Source organism: Bos indicus, chromosome 7 (assembly GCF_029378745.1).
Source record: "Bos indicus isolate NIAB-ARS_2022 breed Sahiwal x Tharparkar chromosome 7, NIAB-ARS_B.indTharparkar_mat_pri_1.0, whole genome shotgun sequence".
In the NCBI taxonomy this organism is placed as follows: Eukaryota; Metazoa; Chordata; class Mammalia; order Artiodactyla; family Bovidae; genus Bos; species Bos indicus.
Window position 1 is genome coordinate 60,547,021 of NC_091766.1, and position 26,801 is coordinate 60,573,821.

Here is a 26,801-nt window from a genome sequence, read left to right on the forward strand (position 1 = left end):
GTCTTGAGACAGTTGATTTCTCTAACAGCTCTGATATTGCTCAACATTTCCACTGTGTATCTGCACATCCTCAAAAGTGGCCTAATAGGTCATTTCAGAATAGAAAGCACTGAACAATATACCTTTTGATGACTGACTACAAAATGCATAGCATAGATTCAGGTCATGTTACACCTAATTCATTACTGTCTTAGGCAGTTTCAAAAGATGAGAGGTATACTGAAAGTCAGTAAATATATTCCAGAGAAGAGTGGAAGTTATCTGTTTTTGAGGTGGGAGGGAATCCCTAAAATGTTGTGAGCAACCATAATGTACTTACAGTCTCACTTCAAAGGGACCAGCACATCTCAGATTCATAAAATCATTGGTCACAGTTATCAATGTCTAAAATGTGACAAAGAGAAAATCTGAAAGACTGCTAAGTTTCAGTCTGGCTCAGAAAAAGGCAACTATCTCCCAGACTACCGACAAATTTTTAGGAGCTAAGCTGAAAACGTCTAGGACGCCCCTTTCCAAGGTTCATTCTAGTCAAGTTGCAAGAACGTAATACTGGTATCTCAGCAAATGTTAGAGAAAACTAGCTCAATGGCTTGGCTTCTAAAATCCTTTTGCTTGGTATTTTTATTACAATGGAATTAAGTTTATAAAGTATAGTTTGCTCAAAACACTGCAAGGACTAGTAGAAACAGGAAAAAATCTCTTAGTATTTGTTGATGGAAAATAATAGCAAAAGCAACCCTCCAAAATTCCACTCGTAGGCCATAGGAGCATGAGCACAGCCATGTGGGAGGAGATAACCAGTCTCTCCCTTCATATATATTCTTTTTTATTTTCTTGTTATACCTTCCCAAAACAGAGACATTCAACAGTAGTTAGAATGGCCATCTCCCAACATTTAAAAAAACTGCACCCCCCAATGGGTGAACAAAGTAAAGAGTAGTAACCTAGAGTTCAGCTGAGTAAGCCACTGCGGAGCCTTAAGTGGTGAGGTCTTCCAATTTCAGAGTGATGTGTCTTCAACTTGTATCATCATTTTAGTGGAAAAACATAATTTAATTTTGGTGAAATGAGATTCATCTCCCGACAGGATTAATAACAGCATTCACTGAATTTCACATTCTTCTTTCGTGAACTGTGAAGAAAATGAATGGTAGCTAGAAGATCAATGAGATTCCAACTCCAGCTGCAGATGGAACGACAATATACCAGGACAAAAACACCTATATTTTGATTTACAAAGCTAACAGCAGTTTTAAATCTGCAACTTAATTACAGACCAACTACACCACAACCTTTTCAAATGGCAAAAATACAAAAAAGTTAAGTGTTACAAAAATATTTCAGAAAAAGTGCATAGTCTAAGTGCATAGTAAATAAAAGCACTGAAAAATATCTTGCTAGAGGGAGTTCAGCTTGGAAAAGTTATTACCAAAGCTAAACATTTTTATTTTACACAAACTATACTCAAAAATAGCTTTATGAGACTGATTTCTGGCTAAAAGTATCAAAGGGTTTATTAGTCAAGAAACAAATACCTTAACCAACACGGGTGGATAGAAAGAAAACAAAGAAGCTGCCTACCCCGAAGTTCATATTCATTAAGATTTCTGCAGTATGATGGTGCTAATATATCCTTTAATGGCAGAATGTGGTAATCACTGAATTAATTATTGCTAATGTAGTTTTCAAATTTAAAAAAAAAAAAAAAAGGAAGGAAACAAACCTGACACAATCTGACCAAACACATGTCAATTTACAATTTCAAGGTTATTTTTTACAAAATACCTACATTTACACAATAGGCGCCTGGCAGCATTTTCAGACAGAAGTTTTTAAATTTATTCTGACATGCTATAAATGAATAAATTACACTAACTTCCCTTGTGGCTCAGCTGGTAAAGAATCCGCCTGCAATTCGGGAGACCTGGGTTCAATCCCTGGGTTGGGAAGATCCCCTGGAGAAGGGAAAGGCTACCCACTCCAGTATTAAGGCCTGCAGAATTCCACGGATTGTGTCCATGGGGTTGCAAAGAGTTGGACACGACTGAGCAACTTTCACGCTACACTAAAGAATTAATCATAGAAAGCTTTTTTCTTGGGTCAGAAAAAGAGCCACAGTAAGACTGAGAGATAAACTGCAGATAATTTATAGAAATGGGTAGGGGCTGGGGAGGATCACCCATCACAAGAATCTCTCATGGTATGATGCTCTCCAAGATTAGGAGTCAATCTGCCCATCAACCAGGAATTTAAAGAATAGCTTCATTTTATAGATAAACCCTTTAACGCTTTCATTCTTATTCAAAATCAGTCCAGCGGTTAGTTTGAAGCTGCAGAAGTTACAATACCAAGTCCTGGCAGGTGCTGCAGCACGAGGTATTGTGTCTGCAGGTCATTAAAAAAAAGAAAGAAAAATGAAAGAATGCCTTTCCGCTTCAGGGAAAAAAAATTTTTTTTAATAAAAAATTTGAGAGTTATGACAGTAAATCTAAAATGATTTCCAAAGGAATATTACGTAACAAATGGCTTGAAGTAGTCTATTAAAAAATTGGGGAGATTTTGATTTCATAGTGAGTCAGCAAGGCATTTTTTTGTTTTTTAAAAAATCTCATTTCCTTACAGAAACAGTTTATAGTTTTTAATGAATTTGTAAACAAAAAAGCTCCCATTTCAAAATAAAAACAAAATCCCAGATCATATAGATGTTTACAGTGATTACATTTATCTAAGCAACATACATACATGTTCAGTTGTAAGATGTTAACTAAATTTCTGTGACAAATATGCGCTTTTTTTTTAATACCAAGAACATTATAGAGTTAATGCAGAGTCCTAAGGATAATCTAGTAGTCACTAAGTTTTTCTTAAAGTCTTCACTTTAGATGCTGTTATTTCTAGCACAGGTAAGCAGGCAGAGTCTTTCATATGCTCAAACACTGGAATCTTTGGTTGCTACCGTATCAGCTGGCTTGCAAACAAGAAGCCAACCATTTTAAGAATGTTTTAAGTGAACAACTTGCAAACCCCAGGGATGGATAAACCCTAAGAATGCACAATTGTGAGCAATTACAACCATCACAACTGTGGCTGAAGACTGTTCATGCCGTTCTTCTGAAATGAGATCTCAAAGCAGTATAGTTCAAAATAAAAGATTTTAACATAAAATTGGCATATGCACAATTTCTCCACCAATTTGTGTGTGTCAACCATTTAGTGAACTTTTCCACTTGAAAAAATGCAATAGAAAACTGACACCATGTTTCACTATCTCAGTTAATATTCACAATTACAGCGGCTACAACTCAGGACACAGCATCCATCACCAATGCTGCCCAGAGCCAGTTTATACTGAAATTAAGTTCTTTACACCAAGTAAATGGTTGTCCACAACCACTGGCTAGTGTACATATGAACTAAAATTTCTAGATTTGGGGAGAAACAAATGCTGCTCCGATCATCTGCTCTGCTTCTTCTGTTCCTTGATTCATGCTTAGAAACCTATTAAAAAAAAAAAAATCAAAACAGAAAAACAGGTTAAAATTCAAGTAAATTTTCTTAACCATACCCAAAGTAGGGAAATAATTACTTTAGAATGATACTCATGCTATTTTCATCTATTTGAAAATCACCAGGTCAGCCCAACTGTTTAAGAAAACAGCAAACTTCTGTTCGGGATGCCTCTAGGCAGGAGTAGTATACAGTGAATTAAAGCCTTCCAGTCCAGCATACAATCCTCAAGATGGAGAATTAGTGTTAATTCCAATAAGCCTATTCACTTTACTTCTGTATTTCTAGTACCTAGAATACATTATATGTGTTTGTCAAGTAAAAAAAAAAAAAAGATTGCTCTATCAACTAGAAAATATAGTTTTAATCACACTATGAGCAAGAACTTTTCTGTACGTTATTTCTTTTACAAATGAGGGACAATAGGCTTTAATAACAAATGTATTAAAGGCACAATTATCTGAGTTATTTCACTGAACACAAATCTGGTAATAAGTATAAACCATATACTTATTACCATAGAACCACAGACTTTAAAAATTCTTTATCAGTTATATTAAAAACACTAATTTTTACCACTGATTTGATGTGTAAATGAGTGAGGCCTTCTGGCTTTACTTCAAGCCTCCCCACTCTGTAAATATACCACTCCTGTTTCACAAATTAGACCTTAGGGCTACTACATACAGGTAGGCTTGAATAGGAGGAGGCTTCAGGTATATAATTGCCATGTTCTACCTACAGCTGAAGAGAATCAGAGCAAATATGTCTACCTCTAATGCCTATAAGCTTTATCTGTAGTTAAAAGGAATATACTGTCTCTCAGCATCAGGAATATCCTATCAGCACCTTCTCTCACCTAGAGGCATCAATGTCCTCTTGGTCCAATCCCTCCTCTTAAAGCCAATAAATATATATATCATTCTAGCTTACTCCATTGACTTACTTTTCCTCAGCACAAATTGTTTTGCCAATCATAAGCTGCTTTTTTTTTTGGTACTTCAACATTTTTAGGACCATCTCCGACAGGTTTTGTGCGATAAATGAAACAGTTCTGTAATTTTTTCTGCATGTATGTCTTTGTTTTTTCATTTAAGGGCAGAAAGTCATCTTTATTCACCTAAAAACTAGATTGTGACAAGCTCTGAAGACAAAGATGTGACTACTTCTCCATCTCTGCATAATGCCTAACAACAAAATAGGTGTGAAAACAGGCCTTTGCCACCCATCCTAGTACTAAGTTCACAAAGTAAATGCTAAAAATCAAAGATAAAACTTTCTGAAAATGTAGTTTATCGCAACAAATACCACCTTGCTGATGCATATTAAGCAGGATTAGCAGTAAAACCACAAAAAGGCTGTCAGATCAAACCTGAATTTAAACAAATTCTGACCATAAGTTTTAACTTAGTTTCAATGTTAAAATACAGAATATTTTGAAGCAAATTGAAACTATGGGTTAGCTAAATAGCAATAAGACTTATCCTGATGAGTACCTGATGGTTTCAAGTCTTGCAATTATTTTTTTTGAAATTATTGAAAAATACAGTAAAAATGTTTTCACAGCCACTAAGATTGTTGGGTCTTCATTTACCATAGCTTCTTACATGATTATATTACAGATAATTTAATTACCAGTGTCCCCTTAACTTTTCAAAAGTTCACTGTATGCCACTTGATATAGGAAAGACCTACATTAGTACCTATTTTAACTAACCAGAAGAAATTCAAAGGTATTTTGCTTTTCCAAAAAAAAAAAAAAGCAAAATCAAAATAGCGCTCAGTGTTTCTCAGCAGATCTAGACGTAGTATGCACCTTGAGTATTAAGAATGGCACCACCAAGTTCTTTCCCTGGGAACTGCTCTCAGCCCTTAAGTTACCACAGCTCTGAACTGTGTCAGCTAGCATCTAAGCATTATCTCAATGTATCAGCAACATGTATCCTAAGGTAACTGTTTTTTCACTTTATGCCACTGTAGCTTTGGAAAAGTTTTAAGAACACCCTACTTTCAGGTAGAGGGCAAACCTGTACTATGCTGAATATCCAAACAGCTTTAAAATAAAAACCACTAACAAACTAAAAAGAAAACATAAGTTACATCATCAGTCAAAATATTAGAAAACTCTTTTGTCTTTAATAAGGGTAAGAATTATATCTGTTCATCTTTTTAATCTTATATTTGAAGAACTTCTGGGTTAATTAATGATTACAATTATTTAGGGACTGGTTAAAGGCTGGCCTAATAATATTCCTGGTAGAAGAGAGGAGTCAAATCCAGATTCAACTCTTCAGACGGGCCAATGGTAGGATGTTCCACCCAGAGATCAATGTTTCTCCGGTGAAATCGTCCTAAAATGTTAGAGATGTCTGTTTAGGAAAAATCTCAATAGGAGCATTCAGCAGGTGTTCAATCTTCAGTCTTCAAGTATTCTTTTCCCCAGTGCGCACTAGTCCTCGGTTTTTCTTGTGGTTGTTTAGGTGGTGTCTCCTGGCTTCTCAAAGTCCAAAACCCATCTTCATCACAACAGTTAAAATAAGGACTGAATCCATTTGTTCCTAAAAAAAAAAAGAGGAGGAGGGAAAAGTTAAAACAAGGCTGGAGAACTAATGTGACAAGTTCAGGAGTTAATAGCTATATTTAAGATTTAACAAATCTGCAAAAGGAGAAAAAAATGCTCATTTGTAATTAACCAGGAGATTCTATCCCTCAGTCTGATATCTGCAAAGTATACATTTGATCCTATTTGTAAATTAACTTCATATTAACCTTTGTTTTTCAATAGAATCACAAACTAGTTTAAAGAGATATTTATCTAATAGTAAGGCCAGGAAGTTTATGATGAGCTTTTAAAATTTAGAATTCCTTAATAAGATATTACTTTTAAAAATTAATTGACAAAAAAATTGACTATAATATTTATATTCACTATGAATGCCATTTATATTAATTAACTTTTTCCCTTTTCCTATAACACGCTTGTGCAGTTTTTTTGTTTGTGCACAATCAGAATCAAGCTTGGAGAATTCTGAATCAGACTGACAGTATAAAAGTTAAAAACAAAAACCAAAACTTCAAAGAAAGAAGAGCTACAATAATTCTTCCTTTTCCACAGAAACTAAAAAATGTATTCAGTTGGGAAAGATAAGGGAAACATTTTTATCACTACAAACAAAATAGATGACAACTTAGTATAGAGTTGTCATCATCCTTACACTGCATTTTAAGACTGATGATCTGATTTCTTGTCTTTTCTTTTATGCAATTAATTCTGCTACAGATTTTGAAGGATGTGAATTTTAAAATACCTGTTACAACTGATTCCTTCCCCAATTGGTAGATGGTCTGCATTATACACCACTGAGTCGGCAGCACTGTGCTCTTCTAGGTCTTCTGACTGTTGTTCTAGGTCTTCTGTTGTTTCCAATCTGACAAGTTGAAAAGTTTGATAGGTCCAGCAAGCCTTAGAGATGTGGGCTTTAGATCATGTCAAATCAACTCTTAAGCAATCATCTTCATTTCCTGTTGGGTTATTTGGTTCTCTTTTCTCCAGCTTTATTGTCCGCGGTGAAAAAACACCTGATAAAAATTTCAGCAGCAGCTGAAACAGATGCAGCTCCCTGCCACTCCTTTGGATTGAGAGTATTCAGAGCAAAGCAGTCTCTCCAGATATTTCAAGGTCTTCCCCTGTGATCTGGTTTACGTTGCTGAATGACCAGCCACGTTCCTAGCAGCAATTGGTGAAGCCAGAAAAAGTTAAACTGGACATAAATGTTAAGTGAAGCCCAGTAAATACTGGAAGATAATTCAAGGAAGATCATGGAGATGGAAAAATTATATCTAATCTATTAAATGCCAACAATTTGACATCCATTTACACTATGATACAGTTATGCTTAGTAGCCAGTGGAATAGTAAACAGATGGGTTAAGATGATGAGAGTATTAGAATTCTGAGAGGATGCACCTTTGGCTTCACTACCTTCTGAAATCTTCCCCATCTCTGCCCTATACTAAAGAAACAGTGAACTTAGGTGAATTCTGAATGTCCTAAAAATATTTCTTTCCTTTACTATGTCTTGCTACTGCTGCTGCTAAGTCACTGCAGTCGTGTCCGATTCTGTGCAACCCCACAGACGGCAGCCCACCTGGCTCCCCCGTCCCTGGGATTCTCCAGGCAAGGACACTGGAGTGGGTTGCCATTTACTATGTCTTAAATGTCCTTAAAAGCACCTTCCCTATAATCAATACAGTTGAAGAAAAGGGAGTGGAAATGCATTTGGAACTGTACCAGATGTAAATCTTTTCCTCTTTAATGTGTATAAAAACAGTAATTGTAGTCTTGTGGCACCTGAGCACTTAAAAACAGTAGCGATCACAGTCAGCTTTACAGGAGATGCTTTGTTTCTTAGTCTTTTGATGGCCTTTGCAATGGAGTATTTCAAAAGATCTTTTCTTTACAAAAGTAAATAGAAGTCTACTACACATAGGAAGTCCATCTTAGCTAAGTCAGACTTTCAAGTCTTTGCACATTCCTAGTCAACTACTAAAACAAGTTATAGCTTTTGATGGAAGAAATACTAGATGTGGATTTTTCCAATATTATTATATAAAACATATTAGTAAAAGCTACTATTTGGGGGATTCCCCCTCCCCCAGGAATGCATGTGCCTGCAATACAGAGATTTACCTAAAAACGTACAGTAGGGAATCCTAAGAGAAGAGATGCCTTCAAACACCTTTATTACTTACAAACTCCAGGCTTCACAGGGGATTTCTTACTGGATGACCCAGATAACGGAGTTGTGGGTAAGATTACTTAAGGGAATAGATTCTCCATTTCATGCCACCTTCAAACGTGCTATGCTTTCATGGCTTTATATATGGATGGGTTTGTGTAAGATTTGGTTAGTGCACTACATTCTATATACCAAATAAAACAAGTTTAAGAATTTGTTCTTAGTAGTCTGCGGTGGTATGTGGTATGTTTTATGAAACATCCATGTTTGTGTGGTATTTGTATAACCCCAGTGTCTAAGAGTGCTATGAAACTTGTACAAGATTTTAAGTTGCTTTTATGAAAAATGGCTACCATACAAAATAAGGATCAAACTTCAGTTTAATTACAATTTTTTTTCCAAGGAAACATACTAACTCAGCGGATCCAACTTCTCATCTTTTAGACCTGGATAAGGCAGGACAAAAATTCTGCTTGTTTATTGAGTAAGAGACACAGTAAACTAACAACGAAACTAGCTCAAAATAAGGTTATTCTTTCTGAAGGCTGCTGAATGCCTGAAGTAAGATGTTCTAGGTCAGGTAAGATTTCAATCTAATTTTAGTTCTAGAAACTGCAACTTGTGATCATCCTATTACCCCAGCTAGCTTTAGGCAAAAATTTGTTTCATTTTGTAGAAAAAGCACAAATATACTGTAGGTGTCAGGTCCTCAGTTTAGAGAGTCTCTGTGGTCTTACCTAAATGGCAGAACTACTTCTTAGCAATACTAGCTAGCTACCTACCTCATTAAGAAATTGTTGACACTATGATTAGAAAGGGACAATTAAATCCCAACTATGATGCAGAGGCAGAGCACTGGACAAGCATTAGTGTTTGCCATCTCTAAGAACTCCCACTACATCAAACATTCAACTCCAGATCCTTCCCAAATACAGAAACATGAAAGTGAACGACCTCAACTTCATTCTAATAGATGAGCTGCTGGGATGAGGATGACATCAGTTAACTATACTACTTGAACAGTATCCTCAGATTAGAGCCTGTTTTTATATTACAAAATTTTTAAAATTCAACACTAATAACACGGACCAAAAAGATCAAGTTCAGACTAGAGCAGTCATTCAGAAATTACATAATTAGAAACAACAACAACAAAACAACCCCAAACAAACCTTACCCACCCACTACACTTTTAGGAAGTAGGCAGGTATCAGGAGTTAAGGCCCAGAAAGGGGAAAAGAAAAACAGACAAAAAACACAGGAATTGAACTGTGTGGCAACAGTGATAAGAAATGGTACTGTGTCCTAACAGTTCTACTCCTTAGAGATACTAAGAATGCCAGAGAGAGAAGGGAACTAGACTAGCAGCCAAGTGGCATTCGCCCCAGTTTTCCTTTTTTTCCAATTTGCAAGAGGTTAACTGCAGAATTCAGTTCTACAGTAGACCCCCTTTAGATCTTGAATATTTGTACAATTTAAAAAACTGGAGCCCTAAGGAAAAAAATTCATTTTAAGAACACATGTTGGTAAATAGCAACTAAAAACAAAAGAGATTTATTTTTGTGATGAGAAAGGATGTGTCGAGCTTTTCAGTTATTTGAGCATTTAAGAGAGTAAATGAGGTGCTCTGCAACTGAGCAGACAGACACTCCGGGGGCAATGCCAGACTCTACCCTTGAAATTAGATCATGTTCTCAATGTTCCATTTTAAATGCTAAAGCATTAACATGCAGAAAATTCTTAACACTGTTAGTTGAAAAGTCAAAATACCATGGCTAACCAGATTCATTATTAAAAATCAACAAGTGTTAGGTCTAGGATTTTGGATTGATTGATTATACCATATTCCCAACACCGAATGTTTATTTTGGAAAGGGTTAATGAATGAGTAAAAAAGATGCAATTGTTAAAAAATGACCCAAAATCCCAAGAGAAATGATATAATATACACACATATATGTATATACAAATACATATACATATATATATGAACAAGGACATTTGGGTTTAAAGTTAGTAGTCAAATTTTCCAAGGACGTCTTTTTTTAACAACAAAGAGCCAAATTTTTATGTATTTTAAAACCACCTCCTCGATCTAACACTGTTAGAAATGGATGAATTACCCAATTTTGTGTTTAATTTTTTTCCCTGTAACGTCACTTGGTTCTTGGCTACTAACCTTTCATGTTACTCTTGGTTTTGTCAGTTTGCTTGCCTGTGGGGGTTTGGGCCTGCTGACCCTGCCCACTTGAAGAGGCTGCCTGCTGTGCTGCTTTCTGCTTTAACATTGTCCAATCAAATGTGTAGTCATATTGGTGATTCAGGGTCCTAGAAAATATAAAATTATATGTTAATCCATTAACAACAAGGTCCAATTTAAATGCTCTACTGAACTTTCAAAATAGTGAGAGCATTTTTTTTTTCTTTTGTGGTAGCTCCTATAAGATTTCTTTCCCTATAGTTGACTTCCTTTTTGGTTAATTAATTCTACTTTTTACGCATTATGATTGGAGGGAAATGTCACCACTTTGGTCTGCTGTATTCAAGAATAATTAAATCCTCTCCCTTTTCAAAAAGAAGCTGCCTTTGAACTTTTTTGAAAGGAGCAGGAGAGTGGGAATGAAGGGCAGCATGAGGGAACTCCCCAATGGTCCAGTGGTTAGGGTTCCGTGCTTCCACTGCCAAGGGCGGTTCCACCCCTGGTTGGGAACTAAGATCCCAGAAGCTGCTCTGTGCAGCCAAAAAAACAGGAGGACGGCAGCATGAACAACAAAAATACTGAGTCAAGCTATCAGTTATCTGGGGGAATATTTATAACAAGATGGTACCCCCTGAAGACAAATCAGAGTAGACATGGAACTGTTAAAGTTTGAGAGAGAGATGTCTATGCTGACTTTGTCTATGCAAGACTTTTGTAGGATTACAGCATTATCCCTAATTCTTCTCTTCCAACTAAGATTTTTGAGTCACATGTACTTTATTTTTCCCTTTTGTTCAAGACCAATTATGGGTTGTTTACCTAGGGACCCGAGAGTTTGGGCCTACCTCTACAGTATCATAAACTTTGTCTGATATTTTAATTGTTATTCATTTTGGCATTAAACAGGATTCTCTACCAAGTTGGAGAGTCCCCAGTTCCAACAACAGTTACTTGTATCTAATACTTACATTCTACTTTGAGCATGATTCAATGGTTTCTCCATCCGAAACTACAACACTTCAAGGACATTTGGAAATAGAAAAATGTCAAACTCAGTTCCTTAACATTTCATTAATATTGGTTAAATCCACTTTTATCTGCTACTTGTCAGAACAGGTACATTGGGTGGATTGAACTAATTTCCCTCACCGGAGTTTATAGTCTTAAAACTGACCTGAAAAGAATGCGGAATAGCTGCCTCAGGTACATGTAATCCGGGGCTTCCTCAAAGCGCAGCCCACGACAATAGTTTAAGTACATGGCAAATTCTGCAGGAAATCCCTGTAAGTTCAAGAGTTAAAACATAAAATTAAAAACAATTATATGACTTGTTATCCACATGAATTCAACAGAATTTCATCATCCAGACCACCTTATTATGTGTAGTATCTTTTAGTACTGGTAAAGGAAATGTTTATCCTTTTCTTACAGTATCAGGTTCTTAAATAATTTAGATATCACACTTCTTAACCTATTAGTTTATTAATATCCAGTAACTGGATGGCAACAAAGAATAACTAAAATGAGGCCTGTAATGTTCTCTTTGCCAGAACAGGACAATGAATGGGTACTCTTTCTCCATTCTGAAATTACTTTTAAAAATAGTAGTATAGACCTATATTAAGAGAGAAGTAAAACCACCAAGAGTGCAATCAATCATACAGAGCAATCAAAATTATGATACAGATCAATCCAATGCTTCATCCTATGAATAAACTGGGTTTATATATTTTTTCCTGTAACTGTTATCATATTGCACATATACATATTCTCTTTTCCATCAAAAGAAATCCATTAAAATATTCTTCTATATTATTTCCAACCTCCCCATGAACTATTTAGAAGTTCATGGCTGGATATTATTTGACCTACTGAACATATCCTAATTAACCTGTTCCCTATAATTGGACATTTGGAGGATTCCAGTTTTTCTCTATTATACTAATAAGTACATCTATGGATATAAATTTTTTCCATGTTCAGTTTCTCAGCAAAGATTCTCAAAGATGTATATAAACATTTTTTAAGGCTATAGATATTAGTCACCAAAAGGATTTTGCCATTAGGAATGTAGAAATGCAAACTATTAAAACAAAAACTCCCAAGTCTCTTCCCCTTGAGTAAAGGTGAATATGAAGGGTGATGAGTTACAGAGGCAGTCTCTTCCCACAACCTTATGGTTTTGAGAAATTTCTCATATACAGAAGGTAGGATAGAATGTGTATACCTATAACATTTATTTTTATTGATTATACCGATAGAAACAAATTTAATTTTTACAAAGTACTTTTATGTTATTTCATTTTTTGGTGGACAGTTTTTAAAAATCTTGTAACAGAGCTTTTCACTTTTTAACATACATTCACAGTCTGTATTAATAGTGTTCCACATTTATCATATGAACTTTCTTTTACAAACGAAAACTACCAACGTAAGTGTTACCTGGTAAGTTATTTGGGTGAAATATAACATAATGACTATTTTACTCATTAGCCTAAAATTTATTTCATAATTTAAAACAAAGACTCTCAGAAAGGGTCTTATTTTCTCAACCCATCCCCTCCATTCCTGCAGATATGCAGAAAAGGTGAAAGCCAATTTATAGGTGGGGAGAGACATAAAGATATCACCATTTTATACCCTTCCACAAAATACTATTTCAACTCATGCTGATTTCTCCCTTCTACCAGACAAATATATAATTATACATTGTTTCCTAATTATTTTAGGTATGCAACTGTCACAAAGATGACCATGTGGTCTTTTTTCTATGGAAGAGACATCATGATACAAGTATCTTTCTATTCTCAACTAACATGCTTCTGTCTATAATGTTTGAGATTTCAGAGAAATGAGCCTGATTAAAACTACCATCTATATACTACTGGACATGTCTTATTTTTGGATTGTTCTAACCTGCTTGCCTTTGTTTCTCTAACGCCTCAATATGCCAATTGTGGATATTCTTTCTTCTCTGGCACCAGCTTAGGAATAAGAACAATATTTCTTAATTGAATTTTCTCACAGATCGGTGAGGTTCTATTAGGTAAGTTTACCTGCTCTCTTATTTTTCCTCTAATTTAAAACGGATCATAGCATGTAAACCAGAAACAATTATTTAAAATGACTCATATGTTCAAGTCATTCTTAAAGATACCAAGAATCAACCAAAAGTAAAGTTAAAACAGTAACAGCTACTCAATAGGAAGTTTAAGTTCTGAGGCTGGGAAATAAACTGTTCCTTTTTGGTTTTGGATCATTTATATTTTTAAACAAATCATCAGTGTACACTTACCTTACATAAAACTTCAACGGGTGTGGACATCTTCTTTTCGCTAATTTTTTCATATTTTTGCTTTTTTGTTGCAGCCTGTGGAGAATAAGAATCAAACCACACAGACATACTCAATATTATGAAAGATTCTTTTAGTATAACATATTACACATAAAAGTAAACTTGAGATTCAAGAGGAATCATAACCTAGGGAAAAGAGGAATGAAAGCATAATACATTTAAAACTTTCCCCCTAAGCTGTTAACTTTTCATATGACTTTCTGCTTCAAGAATGTTTTTAGCTAATAGCAAAGAGTGAGTCTAACAGGAACATCAAAATGTATGATTTAAGTAAAAATAGTGAAGTCGCTCAGCTGTGTCCGACTCTTTGCAACCCCGTGGACTGTAGCCTACCAGGCTCCTCCGTCCCTGGGATTTTCCAGGCAACAGTACTGGGAATGGATTGCCATTTCCTTCTCCAGGGGATCTTCCCAACCCAGGGATCGAACCCGGGTCTCCTGCATTGTAGACAGACGCTTTACTGTCTGAGCCACCAGGATAGGGGTTAAGTAAAAATAGGTGGAGTCAAATTTTAAATTAGATTTCTTAACCCATATTCAGCAAGGGCAAAGGTATAAGCAGATCAATACCAAATAAATATGCCCATCATTTAGTTAACATTCACAACTGTTGTTACTTTTCCAGTGTAAAAATATTCACATTGAATAAAGCTACCCATACAACACCAAACAATGTGTCAAGTTTACAGGTACTCAATAAATATACAGACTATTTACCTTGAAAGAACCAATAAAGTACCTAAATAGTCATTAAATTCTTGAACACAGTAATTTATCATTAATTTACGAATACAAAAGTAATGGCAAAACTCCTAATTAATGGAAACAAGTAAAATGTTAGGACAATCAAATAATATAGAATTACTGGATAAACTAGTTCTACTGTACATAAAAGTAGACATTTTCAACATAATGCCAACACACTAAAATAAAAAGCAGGCAATTTGAATCTGGTTTACCTTTAGTCCTTGCCATGGCAGGCTGGTTCTATTAAAATACATCAAAACATATCCTAATGATTCCATGTCATCTCGGCGACTAGAAAAGAAAATGTAAATTTATAAGCTGAAGTTATTATGAAGAACATGTGAAAGAAAGCCAGGTATACAAGGAGAAATATTCCCAAGCAAGGAAAGAGAATAATTTGGTATCATGAGCAAGTAATTTTTAAAAGTTCCTAATGGGTTACTTCTAAACAAAATTTTCTCATAGAATCCAAAATTATAAAATCCAACATGATCCTGCAACTTAACTTTTACAGAGAAAAAAGAATTTAGCTAAATAACTTTCTTCTCATGAAGTCCCCTAACCTGGAAGTGTATAATTTGTCATTTCTATGCTTATTTTAAAGGGCAAAAAGAAAAAGCATTGACAAAAGATGAAAGCAGAAGAAAAACTAGAATTCAAGTCAAAAAACAGAAAGAGCACAGAAATTATGACCATGTTTAAACCAAATCCTTTAGGTAGGGGTGGAAGAGGAGAACAGAGGGTGGTCCACCGATGAAATTTTGATTCATTAGTTATTATATAATATTTTCCATATAAAAATAACCAATACATTCTTTCCCCAAACTCAGCTTGCATCACTAATATATAAAAAGCACAAGATCACCATTAAGGAAAAAAGTATTGTTTTTAGCTGCAAAAATAAAGCTGCCTTTACACTTCTAACTTCCAAGGTGCAATATTTCCTGCCCAAGACACAAGTTACAACAAAGAAAACAAAAAGGCCTCATTTAATTGGCTTCTCTGCACTGTCTAAAGAAGCAGGTTAAAGGATTAATAAGTGTCTTTCAAATCTTCAGCCAAGAGACATCTTTAGATATTGTAAGAAACTAATTAAAATATTTCAAAAACCCATCAATGGCTTTTGCTATAGATTTGATAAATGCATTCATTACAAACTCACCTTTGTTCAATACCAAGATGTGCATTGATGCTAGCATACCGAGCAGTGCCAGTGAGATTTTTATCTTCTCTGTATGGTATGTGTTGCCTTGTCCTGTTGTCTCTGTACTTTTTGGCCAAACCAAAATCAATAAGGAATAACTTTAAAAGAAAATAAAGAGACATTAGATTCCCAAGCTTACTCAGTCAAACTGCTTATTTATTAAATGGCATTTATTCTATTTTTTTCAACTATATCAAAATAAAGCATTGTAAGCAGAACAGATAATGAACAAACTTAACATTCCAATAAGCTTTTACTATACCTCATCAATAAATCAGGTTTTAAAAAAATACAGTTACATCAAGCAGTTGATCCCTGTCAGCTGAACAATTTCACAGGCATAGCTCATTATACATTCAGAAGCCTGTCTCTGGAACCTCCAACGTAGTGGAGAAATGTACACGTGCTCGATAGCAGAGTTGCTGACAAGTGTGCTGTGTGCCATAATGAAGCCTGACATCCTGTTACTAGTGGTAAACAAGCAGGGGGGTAAAAAAACAAAAAAAAACAAAAAAAAAACTAGACATAAGCCACCTGGAACTCTTCCATTCTACAAAGGCCACTCTTTAGTATGCCAACAGAATGCTCATTATCTGAAATAAGACAACTCTGAAAGTTTGATATTGACAACAAAACCAGAATTTTTATTTATAATAAATGAGTACTTTAAAACAAGCATACATTTCATTTTATTCCCAAATGACATTTACACGTGTGATCAGCTTAAGCTTCTGGAAAATATAACAAGTTGATCTATTACTTAAGTCAAGGTGGCTTACAATTAGCAGCTTAAATGAGCTAACTAAAAACCAAAGTATTAATAGTATTTCAAAACAAAATAACATTTAGTGCTGTTCTGTTTATATGATACACAGGGAATAAGATGCTCATTTATAATGTAGCTAATTTTTAGAAATAATTCAGGTTTATTCTCCATGATTAAAACTTTTATAAGAAGAACAAAAAAAAGCAGAAGTATTTTTAGGGGAAAAAACCCAAAATATGTTCATATTTACCTACCTTCTAAAGCAAAATAATCTTAACTAAAAACTTTATTTAGCCTTTACCATAAAATCACTTATTTAAAGTTATGCCTACAAAATTTATTAAGCAAAGCAGATCTATGTGCTCTTATACTATGTGGCCCTACACTATTCTTTTCTAGTTATACCTCAATTTGGTACTTTTTCTTCCTATTAGGCTGACACTGGGCCCCTTCTGCTACAGTTTACAGTGTTGGATGTACTGGGAAACATGATCACCTAGTCTGTTAGGGTCTGCCTCAAAATATAAATAAAGCAAGTTACTGATTTAAGTGGAAAAGATACCACCAAGTGCTTCTTTTAGAAAGATGAAAATACTTATTGCAGGCAGGCACTACAATCTAGCCTCAGTTAAGACACTGGGTAGTGAGATTTGTGCTTCTGTAACCATGTTAACATTGAAATACTTATTTTCATCTAGTCTATTACAAAGAATAAAGATTAAATTATTAAATACAGATTTAATAATGAAAGTTCTTTAGTATGATTAAATGACTGAACAACTGAGTTACTATAAAATAGGAACAGAGAAATTAATGCTATAAATCGCTAAGAGAAATAAGAGACTTAAAAGTATGAGCTTTAAGTTTCTTTTGATATGAAAACTGGCTCAGTACTCAAATATTAAAATGAGCAATATATACGTCTGGTAAGCAAAACGACTAAGTTCTACAGATTCACACTGAAAAGAAAACAAAGGAAAAACAAACACAAACGGACACCCACTTTCACAGCATTTAAAAACTATCTCTAAGAATTATGTGAGTTATGAAAAAAAGTGATTGGGACAGATTTTCTTCTAAGGACTATCTTCTGAGATTGCTTTCTTTAGTACTCCAAAATAGAGGAGAAAACAATAGCCAACTCTGAGAGGGTTAAGTCTGCCAGTTACATTCATGTCTAGATTCAACAGCTTCATGTGCAACTCAATAACCACTTTCTTAACAACTAGAAGACTCTGAGAGTTCTTTCCTTCCACAACTCTAAAGGACAAAATCTAATTTATCAAGGAAACAAAAATGACACACTATCTTCTTAAGTATCTGAGTCTCAGTATCAAAGTAAAAAATTACAAAGCAAATGAATTTAAAATTTTCTCCTCCTATAAAAACTGAAAATAAGTCAGGGAAAGTAATGTCACTGATAAACAGGTATTCCATTTGAAGAGCAAAACAACTGAAAACTACTTAAAATTTTAAGTTTAAATCTCTTTATAGTTCATTATCTAATGGTACCTATTCATGCATGCTTCTTTAGTAGCTCTCCATGCATCGAATTTAAAATGAATAAAAACATACATAAATGGGAACTGTTTACATAAATGGGAACTGTTTACATGAAACCATGTGATACCAAGGATATAACCAAAATAGCCGCAGATATGTAAAACCAAACAAGGAAAAGTCAATATCCAATGTCATAAAGTAATGTATTTTTATAGGTCTGCATATACAAAGGAGACGACATCTAACCTCTTTGGTGGGCAAGCTGCCTTTCTGTGGATTTTTAAACTACATGTTCAAAAATTTGTGCCTGTTTTAAAGAAAGCAGCATATTCTTCAAAGGCATGTGGAAATGAGTTAATGTTGGGTATAATGGGATAACTCATTCAGCAGAGGTGTATTTTCTTCAGAAACACTAATGCCAATTTCAGGTATTGGTATTTCAACCATTTTTCTCTTCACCAGTAGTCATATTTCCTTGCCCTTTCAAGAATTCACAGGAATACTTTTCCTTACAACCCAGAAAACCTATAAGTAATTATGCTGTAAAGTATGAGTAAAATGTGTGAATGTATATGGATAAGAAAAAATAGGGCAGTAAAGTTGCCTTACAATGTACCTAATTACCCCCCATTCTCTCTCTGCCCAGTCAAGATCTAGTTACCACAGTTGGTTATTTCTTTGTCTGTGAATAATAATAAAATCTAATTTCTAAAACCTTTTTAACAGCAGGAGAACATAGTTCCTGATATAAAGCTGGGCAGTTTGGAGAAGGATTAAATGATAGCCCAGATGATACGTGTGGTTTAATAAAGAAATTACAAAGTATGCTCACATATCAAATGCAAATTTTTTCCTTTTTTGATACTTATGTCAACACTTACTTCTCAGTGTATACTACTGATAAAGATTCATTCATTCAGGAGCTTCAAAAATTAAGTACCTAGGTGGTGCTGATTTTTTTTTAATTTATTTTCCCTTGTTTATCTGAAAATTCATACAGTAAATAAAGCCAGCTTCTCAATAGTAAATGAAGACTAAGTGAAAAATTTCCTTACATTAAAAAAAAAATTTAGAAATATTGAGTGTTTTATCTAGCCTGCCAAACATAAATCATTAGGTTATACATCTGTTTATCTTATTTATGTGTTATTAATGGTAATTGATATCAATTATGTTATCATTAGAATGCAGTGCATTCTAGTTCCAGAGCATATAATATTCTTTAAGCATTTTATGCTACTTGGTTGAAGATGAGAGAATTCTCATACTGAAGCAATCAATTCTAAAAAAAACTAGATCTGAAATCTGATCTACACAACTCCTAAAGTTCATTAGGGAATGGGAAGAGTTGAGGCAGAATATCATCATTCAGCAGTGATGCAACTCCAAATTATTTTAAAAAAATTGAACAGTCTATCTTAAATCTAGCATTAGCTAAATAGTATCAATTTTAGACCAACATATCTCCTCTCGTGGATGTTAGAAATCTAAACATAATCCTGTTTTCATTTAGGTTTTCTCTAAGTTTTACAAGCTTTACGCAAAAGCCATAAAGAAATATCTTAGTAATGTTATATGTTTGCCAAGTATGTCTGAATAATGCCAACGTTAAGAGGTGCTTGAGCAAGATCTATATTCTCCAGAATTAAAACAAACAAAAATAATCAAACAATAAGAAAGAAAAGCACATGAATTTGGGATTGAGGTTGGAATAGGAGACAGTTTCAGACCTGGTTTAATCCTGAGAAAGATGGGTCCTGAGAAGTACTAACAGTCATGCTTCTTTTCCTCTTCCCCACTGGAGATTCTAAACACTAAACAGACAATAGAGGGTGGCAGTGCATCAAACAGTATTGCTTACATTGCAACAATGGCCGGCGCAGACAGGCAACACCGAGGCATTAGAGAAAGAACAGGGTAGCCAAATGCCATCCTTCTTCCACCAAGCACTGTAGGTTCTCACTTTTCCAAATAAGAATCACATGCTTAACAACATTTGAATTCTGGAAAGTACTCAGGTTTTTAATGCCACTATATTGTGTCACTGCCTGAAACAGGGATAGCAATGGTGACATTTGGCTCTTTAATTTTTTAATACAAAACAGGGAATTTGGATCTGCAATCTTTGGCACCACAATCTGCCCTTCCCCTAAAAAAAGATTGCACAGGGGGAAAAAAATCTTCAGTAAGGAAGAGGTAGAAGGCATTTAGTCACCTTAAAATTTATTTTCATAAGCATGCAGGGCTGATTACTGGAAGAGTTGAGCAAATTCACTACGGTTGGAGTGACTACTCCTAAATATCAAATTCAGAACAATTTTCCAAATAAGAAATTTGATTTTAAAAATCAACCTCAAATGCCCCCCCACCCCCAACTCTACCCACAAATAGAAAACTACTACAACGAGCTGACCAAAGAATCCAGTATCATACAACTGGCGTATTTCAAACTACAATACAGAAAACACTAAAAACCAACTACATAAACAAACACTAACCTAAAATGTTTAAGAACAACGTTCAGAATCTTAGGTAAAACACTGCACTTCTAACCCTAGGGTCTCTCTGAATCTGTGTAACAGCAAAGCAATTTCACAATCTTTTTAGTATCTCTAAAAGAGGACACAAGATTCTAAAAAGGTTTACATATCACTGGGCAATCTGGACTTCCTAACACAACTAAGTGATTAATAAGCTGTTTGGGGCAGGGTGGGGAAGCAAAGACATCATCTGGACTATCATTAAGTTTAAGACAAACCATGTACTGCAACATCAACATGCAGAACATGGATTACATGAGGATAGAAGGCCTTTAGCAGGAAGAAAATGGGAAGAAAAGGCTGGGAAATGGTCAAAAGATCAGGGTCATTCTGACAAAACTGCCTGCCAAAATTAAGACTAGTAATAGTTCAATTAAATTACCAGGTTTTAAAATAACAAGAACCTGGATGCTTCAAAGAGAGAAGCCACATAATATTTAAAAAAAGAAAAAAGATGTGATTTGGGAATGGCAAGAAAGGTTACATGTAGACTTAAACACCTTCTATCATTTAAAGCTCAGCTTTCAAGAAAAATAAAATTTAACTCCTAAAACCTGGTCAGACCAACATTAATGTCTCACGCATTAACAAATAATACCACTTCTAATGGTAATGGCTCCAAGTTGGCATTCATACAGGCAAACAAAGGTAAACATTTATAGCTAGACCTAAAAACATCAAACATTCCCTAATGACTAAATAAAATAAATAGGAATGTTCCTTCCAAAAACAGAACAAAACAAAAAACACAAAAAACCCCCAAGTTGTCCTGAAGTTGAGAATTTCTATCAGATCGTCAGATCATAACATGCTTAGTGCATTGCCAATGCTGCCTGTCTGCCCGACCTCAACAATTGAAAATAAAAGCAATTCACTCAGTAAAACTAATCATTGCAGAAAATTGTCAACACAATTAGTTTCTAACTGCAATCATGCGTCACTGGCTAAAACCCAATCACCCCGTAAGTTCAACCATTCTGTGGCCCCCAATGAACACTAATTTCATTGTATGAAAGTTCATTTCACTTGTCTACACTTTCCTTTGAACAGGAGAGAAGAGGGGTGGAGACCCCACTCAACTTGGCACCCAAATAAACTGTCAAACTACTTTTGAAACAGGTCCAAAAGTTATCCTTTTGAATACACAAATCCAAGGACTGAAGAATTCTCATTATCAACCTTGCTCAGTCAGCAAATGTTAACGCCATGGTGACAGATGGGTGGGACAGTGGTTCCCACACTGGCACAAGCACATATATTGCAAAAACCCACACTTCAGAAAGAAAGGTTAAAATCTGATTTTTAGCATTCAGGAAGAAAAGTATATGGGTATATGGGTTTTTTTGTTTGTTTGTTTGCTATTCGAATGAATGAAAAATAGATACAATAGTATAGATGATTACATTTCATTATAAAGCCCTTGGAATTTCATATTTCCATATAAATAACTAACTGGTTGGGTTAAGTTGGAGATAATTTATTTCAAGTTACTAAGTTAATGGATTAGCCTTCAAGTACAATCTTTTAAAACAATTATCAATAGCAAATTCAACTTACTATGACTTTTTAAAAGACTTAAAAAGTTCACCAAAGTTTATCAAAGCAATTCTTGGAAGTTTTATTCTTTGTCCTTTCATGCAAAGAACATGTGACTAACCTTATTACAGTGACGCCCAATACCCATTAGGAAGTTATCTGGTTTAATGTCTCTGTGTATAAAATTCTTTGTATGCACATATTCGATTCTACTGATCATCTGGAAAAAAGGGGAGGAGAGAAAATCAAGTTAAGTGATTTGCACTAAGAAACAAAAGAAAGCAACATACTGTGTCTCAATTATTTCAATATGTCAATCATTTTTCAAGATCACAAGTATACTTTATTAACTTCATTTAGAGTTCAAAAAGACAATGCTAGACAAAATTAAAAAGGACAACCAGCTCTGCATTTACCTCCAGACTAATGGATATACAAGCATAAACCAGCAGTTTCCTTTGAGCTTATTCTTTCAATATGAATGATTATAAACATGACAGAACCTGATAGAAAGAACTGGTTTTTTTAATTACAGAAGTAATAAATTTAGAATTGTTTCAGTTGTTCAAAATTATATAAAGTAAACGTCAATACTATGCCCCTTGAGGTACCTGGTATTACTCAGATCTATTTTTATTCTCTTCTATATGTACACACACAAACTTACATGTGCTTCAGAGTACAGGGATGTTGACCAATTGACAGATACAGTTATACACTGTTATTGCTTTAAACTACAATAGAAATAGTCTACTCATTTTATTTTTGTTCACTTGTTTTTAACTAATTCTATCCCAAACATTTCTACAAGTTGGTACCATACAATGTAAGCATGTAACTTTTATGCAAATGGGGACATATACATGCTGGGTTTCCTTTCTGGCATGCTTTTCCGACTCTCCCATGATTTTTCTCCATATATGTATGATCATATCCTAAAACTAACAAACATGGCATTGTAACAAGCTTTTCTTAATTTCCCAGAAATTCTGCCAAGTCAAGTGGTATGGTCTTACCATTCTTTTTAATGGAGATAAATATTCTAGGCATAGATGGAAGTACTCCCCAATTATCCCAACTCACAGTATTAATGCTCATTATTTCCAATATTCTCTCACCATAAACAATAACACTAATATACTTATATATCCTTATCTATTAGCACTTCTATTTCTATGGGTTATACCTCCCCTATCATTGCAGGGGGAGTTGCTGCTTTGAAGGCAAACTGATTGCCTTCAGAATAGCCTATAACAGCTCATTTTTTCAGCACTAGTGTTTTTTTCCCACTAGCAGTTATCTCAGTTTTTTCTAAATCTTGCCCATTTTCACAGGTACTGACTTCACTTGTAATTTCATAACAGTTAAAAAACCTGCTCACTTTTACTGACCTTCTGGACTTAGTACTGTACTGTGAAGTCAATCCATACTTTTCCATTATTTTTTTGGCTTGTCCTTTTCTTGTCAGTTTTTAAGAATTCTTTGCATACAACAGACAATCTTTTTATCAGTCATTTGTTATGTAAACAGATTTAAACTTTTTCTTCTGTAATAGTTTAAATTTCTAAGTTATCAATTATGTCTACCTTTTCCATAAAATAAAAGTTGTATTTGAAAATGTTTTCCATGTCCAAAGGCTGCCAACATTATCTTTCTGCCCATATGTTTTTGCTCTTCTCAGTAGTGTACGTCAGGACTCTATTTTTACTTGCCTGCGTTTTCTCTACAGCTTTTATCACCAAGGATATAAATTCTAACTCTTATTCCTCTACCTTGGCAAACGGCTTGTGAAGGCAAATTGTAATCTCTGGCTTAAACTATACACTCAAGGAAGAAGATGTATACAATGTTCAAATACCATCTTTAGGTACAGCAGCAATTCATATATTAAATAAGTAAAACAAAACATTTGTCTCACTTTTTGTACCAGTCAAGTACATAAAGTATTTGTTCTAGCCCAGTAATACTTATCATTAAACTATGAGTATTCACTCACAGGGGGAAGGTCAGGCAAAAGATAAATTAACAGCACAAACTACAGACTACTCAAGTGTTGCCTGTCATTTACAGAGCAAGACTCAGCTGGTTCTTTCTTAAACAAGTGCCTTTCTACAACCCCCTTCCCTAAATTACATTATTTCTCTGATGTTACCAGAGTATCCAATATAGACTTTTACGACAGAACCTGTCCATTTTTCTCCACTAACTCTATGTTAAAAGAGGGAAGAAACTAGCTCTTATTTTTTGTACACTCCAGTGCTAAGTACAGTTCAGTTCAGTCACTCAGTCGTGTCCGACTCTCTGCGACCTCATGAACTGCAGCATGCCAGGCCTCCCTGTCCATCACCAACTCCCAGAGTCCACCCAAATCCAGGTTCATTGAGTCAGTGATGCCATCCAACCATCTCATCCTCTGTCGTCCCCTTCTCCTCCTGCCCTTAATCTTTCCCAGCATCAGGGTCTTTTCAAATGAGTCAGCTCTTTGCATCAGGTGGCCAAAGTATTGGAGTTTCAGCTTCAACATCAGTCCGTCCAATGAACACCCAGGACTGATCTCCTTTACAGTGGCAGATCCTGAATAAATGTTCACTGCATGTATGCCTATGTGTTACTGAGCCTACAGAATACAAACTCTTTTATTAAGATTCGCTCACATGTGAATTAAAGCATATTAAGAAGTCATGTTTTATGCAAGGTCCTTGACATTTACCTGTTATCTTTGACCATAATATCTGTTTCCTCAAGGTCTGTTCCTGACCCCATTCTCCCATCTTAAAATTCTTTAAAACTGGTTTTCTTTTTTATTACCTTTAGCTAAAAAAATAAATCTAGCCTTGGGCTTTAAAACAATTTCATCTAACCTCAATCAATGCATAAATCCAATTCATGACATAAAAATTTCCATGATTTTGCTTAAATATTACCAATAGCTGAGAATCCTGTAAGAAGCATCTACTTGGTCAAAAACTGTTCATTAAATTACTTCAGTACCTTATTTTCCTCAAAAATATACCTTTTATAAGGGTTCAACACATAATACCATTCAGTTTGCTTTAATCAAAATTTCAATATATACATATTTATTTATATTTGCACACACACAAACACTCCCAAATCCTTTCTTCAAACAAAATCTTACAAAGAAACCTGTTATACTCAGCACTAAAGCAAATACACTATATGATGGGAGTAGCTCGAAAACTCTTAGTCTACAGGTGAATAATAAACCAGTGTAATTCATTTTTGTCTTATACCACAGGAAAACATCTACAAGACTTATCAGAGCAACAAACTTGAATGACTATACTTTTAACCCAAGGATTATTATACAGGGTTATAATACTCTGGTTTCTACACTGAAATTATAGTTAAGTAGTACTAAACAGTAGCATTTCTTAGCTTTTATTCTCATAAAAGTTTCACATACCTGGTCAGCTAACATAAGTACAGTTTTCATTGTGAACCTTCTTGAACAGAAATTGAAGAGGTCTTCAAGGCTGGGTCCAAGAAGATCCATAACTAGCACGTTATAGTCTTTTTCCTGACCATACCACCTAACAAAGAGGGAAAGAGGAAGGCGTTATAAAAAGCTGATTATCACTTAACATCATCAAATTTTAAAAACATCATCAAATTTTAAAAATATAAGATAGTTTCCCTCTAGGTTTTTATTTAAGGTTGTTTTCCTCTATTTAGCTGATGACCCCACTTACTGACTACATTGCCCAACACAAAATAATGCATAAAGAGATTTTTTTCTGTCAAGCAACCCACTGTCCCATTAAGTTAGTACTTGTGTGGCAGCCTTAATATGCTTCTTAAGCAGGGCAGGTGAATTCTCTATCCATCCACCATTAATTCCTGTAACTGTGGGCAAGTTTCTAAACCTCACCTGGTCTTACTTTTTAATTGAAAAAATGAAGGAGATTTTTATCAGTCATTCCAAAATGTTTCAGAGAGTAAATATCCGTTTTATTATAACTCCTGTTCCACTTCCTACCAAGTTCCATTTATAAGGAGTCATATTTTTGCTTAGTTCCAGATTACAGAAAATAATCCTATTACCACAAGGATGACATTCACTTTTTATTGGAAGGATCATGCTTTAATTATCCATTGCTATGTTTCTGTGGATACACATTTATCCCCAATAACTCTAGGAATATCAATGACTAATTTCAGAGACTCCAAGGACTAGGAATCACTGCAGTGATTGCAAGTTTCTGTATGTCTCTAGATCAGATAAGGGTGGTTTCCGAAAAATACACACTATCATTTTTATTTTAAACTTAGCTAAATTATGAATTTTGCTTGAGGGAATTCCCTGGCAGTCCATGGTTGGTTGGGACCCCTTGCTTCTACTACAGGAGGCATGGGTTTGATCCCTGGTCAGGGAACTAAAGATCCCACACGCTGCATAGTGCAGCCAAAAAAAAAATAAAACCACCACCAGCTTGGAAAAAAAACTGGCTTTTATCTAAAATGTAAACAAACAAAAGAGGAAGCTATTTTAAAGCTGTACTGAAGTGATATCTTTAAAAACTCTAATAAGAAATTATACCTGGATTTACCATTTGCAAAGTTTACGTGTTTTAAAAAACGTCTAGTGTTTTTGTTGTTATTCAGTTTCTCGATCATGTCCGATTCTTTGTGACCCCACAGCACGCCAGGCTTCCCTGTCCTTCACCATCTCCCAGAGCTTGCTC

At 34.8% G+C, this 26,801-nt stretch overlaps 1 protein-coding gene across 9 annotated transcripts in view; it reads right to left on the reverse strand.

Annotated features, from left to right (window-relative positions):
- Positions 1–809: 809 nt before the first annotated feature.
- Positions 810–26,801, reverse strand: part of CSNK1A1 (casein kinase 1 alpha 1) — a 49,581-nt gene continuing 23,589 nt past the window's right edge. The window contains exons 3-12 of one of the 9 annotated variants that reach the window (XR_011567749.1): positions 25,523–25,649; positions 22,217–22,315; positions 19,750–19,833; positions 15,709–15,848; positions 14,759–14,837; positions 13,741–13,815; positions 11,620–11,726; positions 10,425–10,573; positions 6,816–6,935; positions 5,622–6,065 (exon numbers count right to left, since the gene is read on the reverse strand). Coding sequence is in view for 8 of the 9 variants with exons in the window: in XM_070793833.1 (XP_070649934.1) it covers positions 8,657–8,691; positions 10,425–10,573; positions 11,620–11,726; positions 13,741–13,815; positions 14,759–14,837; positions 15,709–15,848; positions 19,750–19,833; positions 22,217–22,315; positions 25,523–25,649 (895 nt within the window). In the remaining variant the exon portion in view is untranslated. Of the gene's footprint in view, positions 3,499–5,621; positions 6,066–6,814; positions 6,936–8,607; positions 8,692–10,419; positions 10,574–11,619; positions 11,727–13,740; positions 13,816–14,758; positions 14,838–15,708; positions 15,849–19,749; positions 19,834–22,216; positions 22,316–25,522; positions 25,650–26,801 lie in introns of those variants that run through there. The other 8 variants (XM_019965216.2, XM_019965215.2, XM_070793834.1 and 5 more) reach the window with 8 other exon arrangements.